The sequence below is a fragment of the Achroia grisella genome, unplaced genomic scaffold, assembly GCF_030625045.1.
Source record: "Achroia grisella isolate CSIRO2021 unplaced genomic scaffold, CSIRO_AGI_Agris_v1 utg676, whole genome shotgun sequence".
Classification (NCBI taxonomy): Eukaryota; Metazoa; Arthropoda; class Insecta; order Lepidoptera; family Pyralidae; genus Achroia; species Achroia grisella.
The window spans coordinates 1,828,024-1,847,874 of NW_026712992.1; the positions used below are offsets into that span (position 1 = coordinate 1,828,024).

The 19,851-nt window shown below is 32.3% G+C and overlaps 3 protein-coding genes across 3 annotated transcripts; all 3 read left to right on the forward strand.

Moving 5' to 3' along the window:
* The first annotated feature begins 383 nt into the window (after positions 1 to 383).
* LOC131850003 (neutral alpha-glucosidase C-like) lies at positions 384 to 11,435 on the forward strand. The gene is made up of 7 exons (XM_059200146.1): positions 384 to 445; positions 3,884 to 4,026; positions 5,212 to 6,142; positions 6,845 to 7,058; positions 9,485 to 9,805; positions 9,896 to 10,663; positions 10,974 to 11,435. The coding sequence occupies exons 2-7, from the start codon at positions 3,942 to 3,944 to the stop codon at positions 11,361 to 11,363; spliced, it is 2,709 nt and encodes a 902-aa protein (XP_059056129.1). The 5' UTR covers positions 384 to 445; positions 3,884 to 3,941; the 3' UTR covers positions 11,364 to 11,435.
* Positions 11,436 to 12,649: 1,214 nt separating this feature from the next.
* On the forward strand, positions 12,650 to 13,806 carry LOC131850001 (ribose-phosphate pyrophosphokinase 2-like). The gene has a single exon (XM_059200143.1). The coding sequence runs from the start codon at positions 12,711 to 12,713 to the stop codon at positions 13,737 to 13,739; it is 1,029 nt and encodes a 342-aa protein (XP_059056126.1). The 5' UTR covers positions 12,650 to 12,710; the 3' UTR covers positions 13,740 to 13,806.
* Positions 13,807 to 14,882: 1,076 nt separating this feature from the next.
* Positions 14,883 to 19,795, forward strand: LOC131849986 (glutathione S-transferase 1-like). Its single transcript, XM_059200123.1, has 6 exons — positions 14,883 to 15,111; positions 17,055 to 17,209; positions 17,347 to 17,405; positions 17,782 to 17,929; positions 18,607 to 18,800; positions 19,630 to 19,795. Exons 2-6 carry the CDS (start codon positions 17,066 to 17,068, stop codon positions 19,772 to 19,774), a joined length of 690 nt encoding a protein of 229 aa, XP_059056106.1. The 5' UTR covers positions 14,883 to 15,111; positions 17,055 to 17,065; the 3' UTR covers positions 19,775 to 19,795.
* Positions 19,796 to 19,851: the final 56 nt, after the last annotated feature.

The window sequence follows — 19,851 nt, forward strand, 5'->3', positions numbered from 1 at the left end:
GAGAATTAACAATGCCTTTCCGGGACAACAGTCTGTTTAAATTGCTATGTACTAACTATAGTCCTGAATACTAGTACAAGTATATAACTCATATAGTTTGAATAATAATGCAAGAGACGTAAAAAAAATAATTATCGTCTCTTGATAAGTATGTATTTAAAATATACAAGATAATATTTTTTATAGAATTATTGAAATGTAGCACTATCTAATCTAAATCGGCGTTTTATCCGATTCGCTGATTCATTACAAGGTGTCATTAATGTCGATAATGAGTTACACTGGATTTTTATTATTTTGTACCTATACAGTGAGAACGTGATATTTGTGATGGTGAAATAAAACAGTTCGGAGTGAATTATATTGTTATCCGTATTGGAATAATTTGTGTATGTCTGTGAAAGCTCAAAGTAGTGATGTTACAGGATACAATTAAGTGAAACAGGTAAAACTGTACAATGCAATCATATAGATTAAACTATATTGCGACAATGTAATTCTGCAATACGAAATCTGTCACTTCAATTTAATAAATTTAATGATATTAAAGCAAAAATCCTACCAAATATTCGAACCATTTCATTCGCAGAGTACTAAAACTTTCAATGTGATTATGTATATAAGAGGCATGACATCTTAGTCCTCCGTAATTAGAACACATCAGTAGTATCACGGGATTCACATGATAATGTGATGTCCGCGTTGCTGTTCATGTATATAGGACACGGTTATCGCTTAGTTAAGTTTGTTTATCATCCCAATAAGTAAAGAAATAATTATAATTAATAGGTACTATGAATTTAATAATATATAACTTTATTTACCTATAGTGACGCATAAGGAAAAGATGCATACCTACCATGCCGATGACTATTTATCTTTGTATGTAATTAAAAATAAGAATAATCCAGGGCATATACAACAGCGAACAAATCAGGACTTGTACTTTAGATTATAGAAATACTTAAATACATAGATGACGCCTAAGCCAATAGAAAAAAGCACACGCATTAATACAAATGTTATCGGCAGAAATGGAACTAACAAAACTACACAATACTTGTATGGACGTATTGTTGTTTTTATTCGTTTTATAGCCCTTGCGTTCTATTCCTGTCGATTAACAACGCATTGCTGCAATACAAATATAGGATATGCCCTTTACCTAATTATATACCATTAAAAGTAGTCTCAATTAATTCGTCTGTTCGTAACATTCAGCGTTTGAAACTGAAGTGTCCCTTACATTTGAATTCTTTTGAAATGCTAAGAGTTATTTATAAAAAAAGCAATGAATATCTACATGAGCGTATTGCTTCGGTTTAATTAATGAAATCATTTACATAAAGATTCAATTAATGAAAACCTTTGGTTACAGAATCGCGTTGACCCAACGCAATTCTGTACATTGACTATTTATTTTTATAAACGACGCAGACTGTAAAATGTTAGTCCTCTGAAATGCATGAGTGGTATCACGTTATCACATGATAACGTGATGTCCGTGTTGCTGGTCATCTATATGATTGACTCTTACCAGTTATTAGGGTACTTGTCAGGTGGGCCGTCAGTTTGTTACTCTAAAAATACTACTACTGTTACTAATTAACGGCCCGAAATGTCTATTTTAATTTATCTCTGAATAAAATAGCTAACAACAGCTAGTATTCTACAGGTAAAATAATTATTCAAATCAGTTAAGTATTTTTAGTTTGACTGTTACAAATCCTTCCTCATAAACATATGGTTTGTTGTGCATACCATAATTAATATGATTTGCTATTGTTTCTACATAAAATAAAAAACAATTCGATTATACTGTAATGAATAATGAATCAGTGGACCTAAATTACCTACAATACATTATAATTAACAGGTTTCCGTATGAAGCCATAAATTTATGGATTTATTCATTAATTTATTTGCTAAGAGAGAGTGGCGCAGTACTTTAATACACAAGAGTATAATTGTTTGTACTGGTTTGGGTATTTTCTATGTATATTGTATATATATTTACAAAAGAAATATTTTTGTATTAGCTAATTCCCATAAAGCAAGTTCTGTTCAGAGCGCCATCTAGTCCCACTAGATGGCGCTCTGTGAATTTATAGATACATTATTTTATCTCATAAATACACGCCTTCGCGCCGATTAATTTTGATTCTATCATTCATTCAGTCATAATTTAAGAGCTGTACTCTTGTCGGTGGAGGTGGATTCCATCATAAGGGAACAGAAATATAAATTGACAGTTTTTAGTGTCAGCCCGACCGAAACCACAACCCTGGTGTCAAAGTAAGGATATTACTACTACTAGTCGACTATCCTCAAGCACATAGACAAATTGATACAAACACAGTGACTATGTTTTTTTTTTTATTGGGTTGTTTGGGCTATTGTCAGATGTGTAGCACCTGTAGCACTGCGACCTACATAGATCTATTGTGCTCGCCCTTTTCAGAGTTCGCTACCTAGACCCGTCAGGGACAAGAATTGAAGGATATTCTTAGGAGCGATCGTTTTTATCTCCTCGGGAAAGAGTGTAAACTTTCCAAAGGAGATATTTCGTTTATGCATGAGTGGGCTACAACCACATAGGATGTGAAGCGGCGTTTCCTCTTCAGTTTGGCAGAATCTGCAGATACTTGTCGTGCATAGGCCTAGCTTAGCCATATGCTTGTTCAATTTGCAGTGTCCTGTGAGGGCCCTAGTCATCATGCATATGTTGTTTTTACTCAATTGCAGTAATCTATTGGAGTATTTGGTCGAGAAGCCCGATATAAGGTCTTAATCCTTGAATGTATTAATCCTGGCATTTCTTGCCAGTGATTGAGTGCTTCTCGTTTGGTTATTAATTTGAGATGTCCCAGTTTTAGGCAACGAGGCACACCACAGAAGGGTTCGGGGCCCAGTTGGACGGTTTTTGCCCCTAACTTTGCCAGATGGTCGGCATTCTCATTGCCTTCAATATTTGAATGCCCGGGGACCCATCTCAGTATAATATTATTTCTGCTTCCTACTTCATTTAGTAGCAGGATACAGTTTCTAATAAGTTTAGAACGGATTTCGTACGAGTTAAGTGCTAGTAGAGCAGCTTGACTGTCCGAATAAATGTATATGTTCTGATTGATGTAGTTGAGGCTTAGGATTACTTCCAGACATCTAATTAAGGCGTAAGTCTCTGCCTGAAAGATTGAGGCGTATTTTCCTAAGCCTATATAGTTGCAGATTTTGGGTTTTACACCACATATTCCACATCCTACATCATCTCCTATTTTGGACCCGTCTGTAAACCAGACTAGGTCATGCTCTGAGTGAGACGGTGTATGGTTATTTTGCCATTCGTCTCTTCCAGATATTTCGATTTTGTAATATTGTACAAAGTTACACTCTGGTGCCATGTTGTCTTCAGGCATTCCCAGAATAGGATCACTCATAATCGAGTCTTGTATAGTTTTTATGGCCAGGGAATGCCAAGATATCCTCCTTTGGGAACTTATTCTGAGCATATTAGCTTTCGCTTTTTCCTGTATGAATAGAGGAAGGGGCGTCAAGTCCAATAATGCGTCTAGAGCTGCTCCCGGCGTGGTGCTCATGGCTCCTGTAATAATCAGACAAGCAATTCTCTGTAGGCTGTTTAGCTTGGTGGCAGCTGTGGATTGGAGGGTTTTCCTCCACCAGATTGCGCAGGCATAGGTGGTAAGCGGTCTCACCACTGCTGTGTAAAGCCATAGGGCAATTTTGGGGTTGATTCCCCATCTGGGCCCCGCTACCCGTCGGCTTATACCTAGGGATGTTATGTGACTATGTTAGTCTTAAGACTAAAAGGCTTTTTATATAATTGAATTAAATCATTCATTTTGGATATACATCTTTGTTTCAGATAGTTACGACTTTATACATATTTAATATATTCGTGTGACTTCAAACGTAACTTCACAATGATACCGTATGCAGATGGGAAGAAGGATGATAACTCGAACCTTCATGATTACTATGTTCATGAATATGAAAAAGTTGCCAAAAGTAAGTAGAAACCTGTTCCTAATACTTACTAATATTATAAATTCAAAACTAACGTTGTCTGTCTGTCTCGCTTTCACGCCATAACTTCTGAACCAATTTAAATTAAATTTGGTACACAAATCGTCTAGACCCTGATAAAGGACATAGGCTACTTTTCAATGCGAAAAATGGTTGTAAGGGGTTGTATGGAAGTATCGCCATTTTTAAAGCTAGAAGCTTGAAACTTATCTTTTAGGCTGTTGATTAAGTATCATTACATAGTACAAAATAAAGTCTCTGTCGCTGTCTGTCCTTATGTATGCTTAAAATTACGCAACGGATTTTGAGCGGTTTTTTTCTAAATAGATAAAGTGTTTCAAAAGGAAGATTTATATATATATATATATATATATATATATATATAATTCATGTACACCCGCGCGAAGCCGGAATAAATATGACATTCAATGTTTGTAAAAATGTTACCATTAGATTATTGAATATTTTTATTTCTTTAGTCAAGGCACATCTAGTTCAGAATTTATTATAATAATGTTGCAGTCTGAAAAGAGTGTAACCAGTTATAAACGTACATAAATATATACGTATGGACATATATGAAAGTCGTTAGGCTATTGTTTCTGCCTTATTCGAGAAGAAACTAGTGAAAATTTGTTTATGTAATTTGAATGGGCGAGCCCTCTTGATCGTAAGTAGTAATAGTCGCCTATATACATGAACAGATACCACTTATACATAAAATATCATGCTTCCATATCCTGTAATTTCACTGCCTTATCTCCCCTTTAATCGAATCACATCTTATAAAGCAAGCCGTTTGGCGACTGAAATAGGTGAGACTGACTTACTTATGCAGACGAGTTTGCATAAAGTTACGTAGGTAAAAGATAGACATAAAATACTTATATAGCAGAATGGACAATATCCTTCTTTTTAAACTAAATACTATAGAATTAAATATTATATTTTTCTGGAATTGGAATGACAAACAAGCAAACGAACTAATGGAAAATAGCACCCATTAACTAAATACAATATAAATTCTATGTTATATTGTAACTTTCTGAGTCTTAGAGGTCATATCAATTAATAAGTAATTAGTATCTTGTTTATTCATCAGCAAAATTATGGCATTTACAATTAAATTTTGTATTACTTATATATCGTGTAACTTTTATTTTTCAGAAGTCAAATGGTACAACGCAATATTCCTTAACAGGCCATTACGAGTGGCCGTCGGGTTACTCTTCTTAGCAATTTTAATTCCAGTTCTACTGTATCAGTATATATTTGTGACGGCGGATAGACCCCCAACAGACGGGTTCTCTTCAGGATCCTGCGTCCTCCAATTAAGTGCAAGGCTTTTATGTGGTTTAGGAAACGTGTCAATAGAGGAATGTCACTCGCAATGTTGTTACGATCCAACTCACAACGTGTGCTACCATAGATATCCATCTAGATTCTCATATATCTTTCATCAAAATTGGGCTGAAGATGTTGTTCTAATGCCTAGAATTCCCACAGTACCTTTCAAATTACAAGAGAGCCTTAAAACTATAAAATTGTCAGTAGACGAAATATCGCAAACACACATGTCACTAACATTTTACGATTCGACGAGAATGTCCCTAGACGGGCAAAGACTAGAAAATAAAACGTACACTTACGAAGTGTTGCCTGCAGAATTAGATATATCCATAAATGGCCCACAGGGAAGGTTATTTAGTACATTGAGAGGTCCTCTAATTGCGTCAGATAACATTTGGGAAATAGCTTTTAGGGTAACAAATGAATCAATTTATGGACTCGGTGAGGTACCTCTTAGAGAGGGAACAGTCAAAATTATTTACAATCACGATGGAGGTTTGAATACTGTACCTTTAATCTATGCGAAATTGAATAGCTCGTACCATGGCATAATGGTGGAGGCTAAGGGGCCAACTGAAATATCAATACATGGAGAGAACAATATTGTTGTTAGAAGTATTACGAACGACGGTCTGAAATTACACGTATTTGTAGGACCAAAGCCTTCAGATGTAATGAAAGATGTAAGAGGTTTAATTGGTTCTTATGATAAATTGGAATATTGGATGCTTGGCGCTCATATTTGCAAGTAAGTGTACCTTTGAGAAATTTAGTATTTGTAATTCTTGGTAACTATAATTTTTATTGGTGCTTAGAATTAGTATTGTATTTTCAGAATAAAAAAAATAATAAACATCAATCAAAATTCTTTATAAAATTTTACTTATGTCATCTCATTTAGTATTTATTTATGGTATGTATTGCAATGAAAATGAAGATAAAATACTTTACGCTAATATAAGGATAAATTTTGTATTAAAATACATACAAAGTTTACTATAATAATAAAAAAACGATAATAAACAAATTACTTTCGTTGCTAATATGATAAAAGCTCTATTATTTAAGTTTTCACAGCTAAATGATTTTAGCGCAGCCTCAATTCAAGTTTTGTTAAAAGTACATTCAAATAATTTTTGAATTGATTTATTTGCTGTGACTTTCACATTTATATATGTATATATATGTTTGCTATAACGAGATGAAATAAAAATATTGAAAAAGTATATTTGTAAATTTACAGTTGAATATTCGAATCTTTTTTAATTTGAGATTCAATGTTTCTAAAAAAATGTATGTAACAATATATACGTATGTTTGTTGATCGATTCAAGTGATATAGTTGTTATCGTGTACCATTATTAAATGAAGTTTACCATATTCAATATTAGAAAGTTTTCCCATATTAACTGTGTATGTATTATAAATTAGAAATCTTTTTTTTTTTTAGTGACATGAATGAAACAACAGAAGAAGCTTACAATGATCTGAATGAATTTATTTCATTAGCTAATGAAAAGAAAATTCCATATGAGAGTCACTGTGGCATTGCCCCTATAGTTTTTAAAAACGAAGTATGCTTAGACTCTGGTTTATATTTCGATAATGGCGGAGAATTAATAAAAAATGCAAATAAAAAATTAGTTGGACATGTTTCGCCACATGTAAGTATACTACATCTATAATATTAATAACATAACTGTGGACAATACACACAGCGCCATCTATTCCTAAGCCAAGCATAGCTTGTGTTATGGGAACTAGACGACTGATATATATTTTTTTGTAAATACATGTGTAAATCTGTAAATACCTAATATAGAGCACACCCAGACCGACACAAACAATAATACTAATGGAATTAAATGTTTGCACCGTGTGAGGAATCGAATCCGCGGCCATCAGAAGTAAAGCGGTGAGTGCTAAACCACTAGACCATCGAGGCCGTCATACAAATATATGCCAAATTTAAACGGTCTTAGCAATTTAAACAAAGTTTTAATAATCATAAATTCCAATGATTAGTAATCCTAATTAAAATAAGGCTAATTTAAAATTTATAACATCAAAGGAAATATTTAATCCTATAAATACACCATCGAAACATTCGAAAACTTTTTATGTACTTAATTGGAATGGTAATCAAACTTATGACTGACCTGATGGTAACTTTTACCTATACACTATACACAAGAACAGCACCTCGGACATCACATTATCATGTTACAGCCGTGGTCTTATCTCTTAGTCCGATGACTATTGTCATGGCTCTTTATCCTGTAATTTCAAGTTGACAGACCATCTGACGGGAAACCACTTTTGTACGCGATATGAGGGTGGCGCTTGGAAAAATCGCCGTTCAAAGATATTTGTTTAGTAGCGGTACTGGTAAAAAATCAGAGCTTCTTTTCGTAAACTATTCTAAAAATTATTGTATTTTATTATATATGTATTATGTAATTCTTATTTTTCAAAAAGCATAATGCATAGCTTAGTGAGTATATTAGAGAGAAATATTCTAAATAAAAACAAAATAAATTTTTTTTATATATGATATCTAATGGAATGGTGCACCCGCCTGCGCTAACTGTTTACGCTGGCGGGGCACCAATGCAGGATAAGATGAATATAATGTCAGGTCAATCAGTCCATCATGACAAATTCACCTGGAATTTATCATGATGGTTTCCAGAGAAAACCTGGAGGTCAACCCGACAGGTACATTACTAGCGAGTGACAACAGTCCACATTACTAAGCATCCTCTTTCCCTAATAATAATGTTAGGATAACCATAAATTATAAAATAATTAACAACAAAATTAAATACTTTTCTACAAATGAGATCTCGGAAAAAAAATCATAACTAAGTGAATTATTGGGCATTGAACCAATAAAACTAATATCGTCACGGACGGGTCTTGCTATAGAATTGTTTTTCTTAGTTCAGATAAATATGTTCTGATTACGAAAAAAAAATATCTTTGATGAAACAATAGTGAAATAACCGTCAATTGACGCAAATAAACATAATCAGTTTACTTTAATGATGTGCCACGCAAGATATTTTACTATTCAATAAATAAGTTATTACGCGCTCATTCTATTTAAAGTGTAAAACCTATGTGTAATAAAATATCTTGCGTGCTTGATAGCAGGCTAGGTATGACGTATTAATGTTTATATTTTATATAGGATCTATTACTAGAGGTCAAATAGGTACTTGAAAATATTTCCCAATTATAAAATTTGATCTTTTACGGTTTATACAAAAATAAGAGGTTTTTTCTTACTTGACTTATTTGACATCCTCGCTGGTCTAACGGTTTAACACACCGCATAACTTCCGATGGTTTGATTCTTCTAACATTGAATACAAATGTTTGTTGTTGAATATGATTGTTTGTATTAGTCTGGTTGTTATCTATGTATATTATGTATATACATACATAATATAGGATACTTAAATATATTTTATTTTCTAAATACTAGAAAATAAAATTTATTTAAGTATCCTATCAGTTGCCTAGTACCTATAACACGAGCTCTGTTTAGTCCAGTATTATTGACATTTTTACATATGTACATATATAAATTACGATGTACGTTGCGGTGTTACATGCGTACGACAGTAATAAAATACGAGGTAGAGTTTGTAATAAGTCTCAAAATAATTCTCTATTTTGTTTATATCGACTGCAACATTTAACAAGTCGAACTAATATAAAAAAATAACGATTAGTCACTTGCCAAAGAGGTTACTAGATGCGAGAAAAATTATAGATTTTAAACAGCGCCTTAAATAACCATTTTTATCTATAATATATAAAGATGCGGCATCTATATATAAAAGTAAAATGGTCAATTCAATTTTATTTTTTGTGTACAGGTATATTATCCGATATGTTAGCTAAATCTAAATTAATATTGATGATTCTTCTTACAATCGATAATGTCTCTTGTTAGGTCCACAGTAATTTCGTCATGGTTCAAGATTTTTTTTAAGCAAAATATACTTGTATCAGAATATTACCCAGGATGTAATATATAAATAATACAAACACAGTCTATATGTCATTTAATTTATTTCAGATAATATACGGAATACATAATAACACAGATGTGGAAGACACTAAGAGTAGCGTATCATCAAACGAAAGTTGCATAGATATTGCTCAACATTTTCATGAATTTATGATACGCAAACCGAATTCAGTAGATATTTACAAAGGTATAATAGGAAATTATGATGTTTTATATCCTGACTACGAAAATATAACGGAGGAATTTTTACAAAGCATATGGGCATACAACGTTGCATTAGATGGAGTAATCATAGAAAATATTTGGCCCCTGGATGAATCTGTGAAAGACCATGAATTAATAAATTCGTCTTTACCGTACTTTAATAAGGTTAGCATAGCAAGTTAGTGTATTAAATTAGCATAACTTATAAGCAAAATAATACAACAAAACAATTAATGATGCACTAAATTATTTCAGAACTTCGAAACTGCATTTAATGAGACGCCGCAATGGAACGCTACACGTCCTAATGGAGAAATATATTTTTATAATCACAACGATTATGCAAATAATTTTATAAGTGCTGTTAATTTTGGATCCGACAATATACCGGCATGGGCTTCCGATCAATTGATGAAAGGAGATGTAATGATAAATAGGCAAAATATTATAACTTCATGGACTAACCTTCGCAAAGAACTGGTTGACATTGCTTTGGGCGGTATATCAGGCCATTGGCTTTGGTCATCGCCGATTTGTGGAGATACTGATAATTATAATAGCACTACTCAAATTGAACTTTGCATTAAATGGTATATGGCTGCCACATATATGCCGATGGTCAAGATTCATTCGAAGTCAATACCGAGACATCCTTTAGCCTTTCAGGGTATTGACAGAGCACTTGTGATTAATGCACTGAATCACAGGTTAAGTTTGTTACCATATTTCTATACTGTATTGCAAGAAGGACCTCTTCTTAGACCAATGTTTTATCAGTTCCCTGCCTCTGATAGCTTGAAAGATTTGACCTCACAATTTAGTGTTGGAGATAGCCTGTTAATAGTTCCAAATTTGACACCAAGTCAAAGTCACGTCCACGTATGGCTTCCCCCTGGAAGTTGGTTTGAAATTTGGAGTGGATTTAAGCTAGAAGGCGAAGAAGGTGATGTTGTAACAATGACGACAACTACCTCTGATTTTTTGACGCTAATTCGCGGAGGTTCAATTATGGTTATGCAGAAGGTAAATACTTTATCAAATACTGATATATCTAATATTAAGCAATGCCCCATATCTTAGCAATGATAACAAAAATTGATATTTTTAAAATTGATTGGGTCAAGATTTTTGTTAATTATGACTCGAATATTGATTCTCACATAAAAGTACGATTATTGTTAAATTCACAATCCAAAAATAAGTTTACTGTTCTTATGTATTGAGACACATGTAAATTATCATAGCTATTCTTTTAGTTTTTGTTTAATTTAAATATAATGATTTATGTTACTTAATAAAATTCCATATTACCATTTTCTATTTGTTGTTACAGGAAGTTAAAGAAACTGCCGATCAAACACGTTTGCTATCAAGTTTTTCATTAATTGTCGCTATTGACTGCCAGTACGAGAACGTCACCGATGTATTCAGTAATACCACTGAACAAGAAGTGTGCGAAGCAACAGGCAATATCTATATGACAAATAATATAGCGCTGAAATTCGAATCAAATACACAACATCTAATTATATCAAGCGTCGGTGATGATTACGATGTCTTCTGTGATACAGACAATGCTTTATGGTCGCATACGATTAAAGAAATTTACGTTTATGGATTAGAAGACAGCTACAATAATTATGATCATCACAGACATATAGAAACTACGGTAGATTTGTGTGCACTTCAGTACAGTGAAAATATATTAATAAGTATAACATAAAATTAATATTTAATAACCATTTTAAATTAGAACTTTCGGCAACTGGTAAATCGTGTTTCAATAATAGCTTATATGTATACAGTATGGTATAATAATAATATATATTACTCTTGACCTTTTGTAAGTTAATGTGTTACATACATAATATATGTAAGTATATAGTTAGATTGTTATCAGAAGGCTTTTAATTGTTCAATGTAAAGTCCTTTATTCTTGTTAATTGTATTTACGTTACTTATGTATATTAATTACAATAATTATTTTTAAAAAGTACCAGATTCTATTAGGTACTGTAAATGATCTAAACATAATTTAAAAAATAAAGATTATGATAAATTATAATTGCTTGGTTATTTGTATATGTATCGATTCCTTTGGATCTTTGGTGCAACGAGTACACTAGGTAAGGTATATTTTAGTGACAGATGTATCGAAAAAAAAGTATAAATTGCTGTAAATAATACTATAAACTATACAATAAATGTAAAATAAATATGGCAAACAGTAGCAACAGTATAAAATTAAAACAGTAACTAAATACAGATGGGATGACAAAAATAACTCTCTGCCATAAGCCCGCCGTTGTACTCGTTCAAGGTACCTATCTATGTATTTTATCTTAATTGTACAATAAATTGTAAAAAACAAAGAATGTAAAGTGGCGAAAATTATCAGGTTTTTTTCCATTCCTGCGTCTATTTATTTTGGAATAAACACCACCCGTGGACACCACACGCGTAGCTCTGAATATGACAATAATATGTTAATGTGTTAGTTAACTGTTATGTTATTATTGTAAACGATACATCACATATTACATCATAATGAACTGATAACATCCTACTTGTTTACAATGAATAAATGATTATTTATACCAATCTTAATGTCAGTCTTTATATAAAAAGTAGTAACGGTTTCTTATATATATTGACTGGCACAGTTACTCATACATTATTATCAGTAGATTATCAAATTAATAATGAAAAATTACCGCAATGACAAATCTATTTTAGTTGCTTAGTTGAACACAAAGAAAGAGTGTGTTCCTTATAAAGGTTTTATATATTCTTCAAGTATAATACGTAAGTCTCACAATGTTCTCCTTTGGTGTCCATAACACTAATGTAAATCTAAGCAACGGTTACCATTTTCAGGTAAATCATAATCTTGTATTCGGTCGCTAAAAAAATACACCATATGAATAAAGTAATATGATAAATATTGTCATAATAGCGGGGGACATTGATTACATTTGCTCTGACCTGACCTTATCATGAACTCAGATAAATTTGCTTAAAGCAAAGTCAGTCATCAGATGGCCGTAGCGGAGTTGTATACAGTCCCCTGATGAAGTCGGAAGAATTCAAAGAAGAGCACGAGAAATCTAATAAAAGAAATTTCGTCCACCCCAGCCCAAGAATGCCGAACATAAAAGTATTTACTGGCTCTTCGCATCCTGATATCGCACAAAAAATATCTTCTAGACTTGGACTTAATTTAGGAAAGGCGATTACAAAGAAATTTAGCAACAAAGAAACAAATGTGGAAATTGGAGAATCTGTAAGAGGCGAAGATGTTTATATTGTTCAAAGTGGATCTGGCGAGATCAATGATAATCTTATGGAACTATTCATTATGATCAACGCCTGCAAAATTGCATCGGCTTCAAGAGTTACTGCGGTCGTGCCTAGCTTCCCTTATTCGAGACAAGATAAGAAAGAAAAAAGTCGAGCACCGATAACAGCTAAATTATTGGCTAACCTCATATCTGTCGCTGGTGCCGACCATGTCATTACTATGGATTTGCATTCTTCACAAATACAAGGATTTTTCAATATTCCTGTAGATAATCTTTACGCTGAACCAGCTATTACAAAATGGATCAAAGAAAATATACCCGAATGGAATACCAGCGTAATGGTGTCCCCTGATGCAGGTGGAGCGAAAAGGATGACTGCTATAGCTGATAGACTTGACATTGATTTTGCGATAATACACAAAGAAAGACAGAGAGCTAACGAAGGTGATTCTACCGTTCTTGTTGGAGACGTGAAGAACAGAACAGCTATCATGGTGGATGACTTAGCAGATACTTGTGACACAATAGTTAAGGCTGCAGACAAATTACGTGAAGCTGGAGCGAATAAAATTTATGCGATTTTAACTCATGGTGTGTTTGCTGGTGATGCTATTGAGAAGATAAATTCGTCTTGCTTGGAAGCTATTGTAGTTACGAATACTATACCTCAGGAGAGACATATGAAACTATGTCCTAAACTCCAAACTATAGACATATCAGTGATGCTGGCTGAGGCAATAAGACGTACTCATTATGCCGAATCCGTTTCTTATTTATATACTACTGTTCCCTATTAATATATTATTTAATCAATAATTAAGTTTTCTATTAATATCGTCAAAATAAATTTTAATACTTGACTTATTAAGCATTTTATTTCAATATATATTTGATTTAGATTTAATAAATATCTAACAAACATAATATAAGTCTTCATTGAAATAAAAAATAGACAAATAAAAAACTGACCCACATAATAAAATTTGTGGAGGTTGTTTTAAATATTAAATCTATCGACATTTTTTAATATATTTGTGAAACATAAATTTTCCAAGATTTTTAGCTTCGAGGATTGTTACGCAAATGTTTTCGTTACCTAGTACGTAACAAGTTCAATGACCTGACACAATATCATAACATAAACGTATATTATTACATTACACATATCGATACACTATATTGGTATTTAATACATACCTATGGCATTGTATGTCTTCACTTGATAATTGTATTGGCTTTATTTAACCATATCTGATATCTCATCTGCCATATACTAATATTATAGAGGTAACGTTTGTGAGTTTTGATGTTTGGTGCAACCTCCACTTTTGAAAATTTTGTTTAGTCCTGGAATACTCCTTTATGGAGGAATGGCTACAATAGGAGCTGGACTACCGTGAAAATGTTGCAAAAACGCTGAAATTGAAGAGTACCTGAAGATGTGACCATTGCCTATCCTAAAGTACCTACAGGATTTTTCCTATTTAGGAAGCAGGGTTTTACCTTTATTTTAAAGATGAAATGTAACATTATATTGTAAATAATATAACATTCCATTAATAAATACATAAATAAATAAAAAAATAGTTACATTATGTGACCCTAATAAAGTGATCTAGTTTTCTTTAGAAACTATGGATCAGTAACTATTAGATAATTTACCCAGCAAACTTGTTTTATTATTAATTTCTTTTTATTCCTTTCCAATATATCGAATCTTTCATATTATCATTCCACTTGTATCTTCCGGTACATAATTTTATCATTAATATATAATATCATTAATAAGTTTTTTTATTTATTCGACGAAAAGTCATTAGCCTATCTCCCATGAGTCAACTCTATGTTCTTTACGTAGAATATCTTTAAGATAGTGCTGCCATCTGTATATTTATACTTGATATACATAGCAATGTTGTGTATATTACTTGTGGCGACAGTTTAGTGAAGAGGTATGTATACATACAAGTACAAAAGTACTCTGTGAACATGAAAAATAAGATAACAAATATCCAAGTCCAGCTGATTGCTTAGTAACAACAAATACTTTAATCAAACAGTACTTTGTATACTGGAAACTACAACGTCTGCAGTCGTGTAAAAGTTCGTTTTTGAAGTGAAATCACTTTTGATGTGATCGCAGATTTTAAGTATTTGGAAACTATAACAGTAAGTATTAAATATATAAATCAATATTACATACTACCTCTATATAACACCCACTGTTGTTTTTGTTATTGTAATTACTCAGTAAATGTAAGATTTTGTTTTTAATTTATAGGTTATGTTTATGTTTTAAAAATGTTTAAACTATTAACAAACTTTAAAATAAAGAGTCTAAATTCAACTATCTAATAATTTCATTTTGTAGGTATTTATGTTATATTAATAATTATTATTTTTAATTTTATTTATAAAATAACAATACATAATTATCTAACTAACAATCATTTACGTAAGTAGGTACCTACCTGATAAAATTGAAAAAAATACTTGTCTATCACAAATGCAAATAATGCGTATTCTCCGTTTATTTTTCTCTTATGTGGACCTTCAGGTTAAAATGGCAAATAAATTTAATTACAAAAAAATATAAGCCTCAAAAATATTTTACGAAACCCATCCCGCCGCAAAAGCAGAAAAATGTTATGTAAATATACGCAGAATCCTTTTGTAGAGTCTCGCCGTAGCCAGGTAAACATCGTGCTTATCTCCCTATTTTTAAGTAAGGTTGTTTGCAGTAGCCCTTTTGCTATAAATTATTAATCTAAAAAATTAAAAAGTAAAGATATTACTTAGTCACTGTCGCTCAAATGTGGAGAAGGAAGGGGTTGACAATGATGCTGACTATTGACCCCATTGCTAGTAATGTTCCATGTCAGGTCGACCTCCACGTGGTCTACCCTGCAAACCATCGTGGTTGCCTCCCCATGTTGAGCTAAGTGACTATCCTATGTAAGCCTATTCATTGATGCCCATTAGTGCCCCGCCAGCGCAGGCGAGGGCCTCATTCTATTATAAATAAATATGAGGTCACGCCAAAGCGTAATAATTTATAACATTCACGCTAGCAGCAAAAGTAATTTCTACAATTTTATAAAAGCTCTGGTCAAATTACGAACTGAAATTGCTGGAATACTACGAATATATTTTTTTACCTGAATTTCCAGAAATTCTCACAGGTAAACGATCTCAAACGATGCGAAGCTGCGAAAAATAGGCTAATTGTTAATAAATTTTAATTATAAAGTAAAGTTTTTAGGTCCATTGTATATAAAACGAAGAGGGCGTTGACATCGTTTTAGGTACACTTCGCAAACTGAAGTCAGACACTTCAGTGAATATCATTTTCATTATTATTGAAATGTGTTTCAGTTCCAGATATTTACTTAGGTAGGCATTTATTCACGCTTTGACTTAATAACTAGTATTCCGTACTTTGACTCCAATACAATAATTCTTCTAATAAATATTTTGATACTAAAGTATCAATAAATATTTTTCCTCGTGCTACATTTTACAAATTTATATTTTGTTTTCACGTTTTTTTGTTTTGTAGGTACTGTTAGTGTTATTGTTCATGTCTTCACAGTAATTTCGTGATAGCGTATTATATTGATTAATATTGAATATATAATGAACTCAATTTTCCGCATTTAGCCTCTCGTTTCGCCCATTGTGCGTGTAGAGCCGATACTACTAGAGTAGCCAGCCAAATTTCTCTCATAAACACATTCAGAGCTTCCCGGTGTCTGCAGGTTAGGCTTCACGGAGCGATCTCACTATTCCAAGAAAAGTGTAAGCGGTAGTGTATATTAAAAATTACATTATAGGAAAAGATTATATACAATTAAAAAGTGCTCTTTTTGATCTTCGTCAGAGGCACTCAGTAGCCTGTAGTTCGCTTAAAAAAGAGAGAATTGTGGGCGAAATCTTTGGATCACTACGTTTTTATTGATGTATTGATTTATGATACATCTTTTTACCTAAAAAACCTTTTTAAAAATTGACAATTTAATTAGGTACATAGATGTTGCAAACCTATTTGCAAAACTGTATGCAGAAAAGACAACAGTCATATTGTGTACCTACATTTATTAATATTATTTCAGACAAACTCATAATGAGCGGAGCGCTGTATATGACGGAGGCCAGCCCGCCCGCTAGATCTGTTCTAATGCTTTTAGATATACTTGGCATTAAAAATATGGAATTGAGGGAAATAAACCCTGTACTAAGAGAACAAGATTCGCCCGAATTAAAAAAGGTAAACGTAAAATCAAATACGTATTTTAGGTATTTCTATTAGATATAATATTACAAATCATTAATAATATAATATATTCATTATCTCTAAAAAATTATCTATGTTTAAATATATTCATTGTTTCATTTTATTTTCAGAAAAATCCAATGAGAACAGTGCCTATGTTGGACGAAGGTGACTTCAGTTTGGCTGATAGGTACATACATTAATTTTACTAAGTTATATTTGTATTATTAGAAATCTTCCAAAGGTATATATACAATTCATACTAATATTGTTACGAAATCATCTGTATTTCCGTCTGTGCTACCTTTTCTTGAACAAAACGGGATCCGGTTGACGAGAGTAATGAAATTTAGGGTGGAAATAAACTGGTATATAAATGGACAAACAAAGTGTCTTTCATTTTAAAAAAAGAAAAATTGCAGTTAACTGCCAGTAAATAACATATTGAAAAATTAACTGTCAAAAAGAACTAGAACCTAATTAATGTGTTTTTAAATAAATCTCGTACAAAAGTATTTTACATGTTATTGCAAATGACTGTAACTAATTAAAAAATTCAATTACAGCCATGCAATAGTACTATACCTCCTTGAAAAATATGGACGGCCTGAACACCAGCAACTTTACCCACCAGATGCAAGAGTGCGGGCCACCATCCATAACAGAATGTTCTTCGATTGTGGAATCTTGTTTCCAAGACTTAGAGCAATTATGGTAATTTCACGTCAGTATACTATATTATTTAGAAAACGAACTATATTTTATAACTAAACTTAATTAATCCTGACTGTGATGAATTAGATTGAAATAAACATAGCATCAACGGAAATCAATTCAAAATACGCTAGTGTAAGGCAAAAAGAATTATAAAAATCAATTAATAAACACAAAACGTTGATAGTCGAAAATGAAATTTAAAAACCTGTTTTTACTACTTTGTATAGGATTAGAACTGTTGTAATCACTATTTCACAAGCTTATATAGTCTTAAATTAAATGCATATAATAAAAATATTTAAGAAAATACAGCAGTGTTGCGTTCACTATGACGCAACAATCAACTGCTGACACTGTGGTCCATTCCTGGACATAGGCCTCTACCAAGGGACATCAATGGGCACAATCCTCAGACCTTCTCTTGCAGTTATTACCCGCAATCCTTCGTATGTCGTCGCTACACTACGTTTGCCAATTCGCGGTCTGTACTATAAAATACATTTTGTCCAGCGAGCAACAATTCTGCAAGTTTCTGAGATATGACCAGCCTACTGCCCATTCTCATCGCAGATACGAAGAGCTCTGTCGGTGACCTTAGTTCTCTATTTGATTCCTCACAAAAACTCCCAAGTATAACTCTTTAAATAACCAGAAACATTAATATTTATTTTCAGGCTCCCACATACGGGGGTAGATTAACACAAATGACAAAGTATATGATCATAAACATAGTAGATGCATATGAAATGTTAGAAATGTATTTAAACGAGAGCAAGTACATAGCAGCTGATCATATGACCATTGCTGATATAAGTGTGTTGACGACTGTCTCCTCATTGAACGGGTTACATGCAGTAGATGAAAATAGGTAAGCATCATTTATTTCTTTCTCTTCACAAACCCTTGACAGAGATAATTTAGGACCAGACTTCGAAGCTTACATAAATAAAGTCTTATCATAACTTGACACGTGAAACACAGCCGTTTCACATTCATAATTCTTTCCTAAATACATTCTTTTTAAATTTTGATAGATCAATTAAGTTCTTCGACATGTTTCGTAGATTTTTGATGCGATTATAAGTGAGTTTTATCTCGATTCTAAAAGATATGGTTATATTTCTGTTAAAAACATCGCTAGTTAAAACAAGATTCAGAATAGTTTATAGACCTAAAATCATGTATGAACGCTATGTGGCATAAATCATCTATCTATCCCAGAATAGATCCAGATCTATGCCTGGAACATGTTGATATAATTGAAATATGTTAGATGGCTGGTATAGTACTGTAGTTACGTGTCAAAAATGAGACGAATAATTCTCTTTTCTCTATTATTTTAGTACTAATCGTAAATTGATTACATAAATAGAAAACATCTATTAAATGTGCTTAACAGTATAAAAATATCTACATAATATTATGCATCTGCTTCTGTAAACGCCATCTATTGATGATATCAAACAATAACAATACATGAAGCTTATAATATTTTATTATTAAAATAGTAGGTGGCGTATTTAAAAATTAATATCCATTAATTGTTGCATCAGCTTGGGGAGTATTTCAGATTTCTTTAGCCTATACGTTAACCCATACTTAACACCATAAATTCTTTGAAAATTTATTTCTAATCCTCCAGTCGCTCATGATTTTATTATATGTACAGATAAAGATATAATCATTTGTAATAACAGGTTTCCTAGACTAAAACAATGGCTCACGACAATGAACGAGAAGGATTTCGCCAAGAAAATAAATGTACCCGGTTGCAAGTTGCACGTGGATGGTCTCATAATGCTTATGGAATTTAACATGAGCAACAAAGCCTCTAAATTATAACCAAGTTTGAAATACTGATAAGTAAAACATTTTTATTCGAGTATAGGATATAGGCTAGATTAAAGTTATATTTTTAT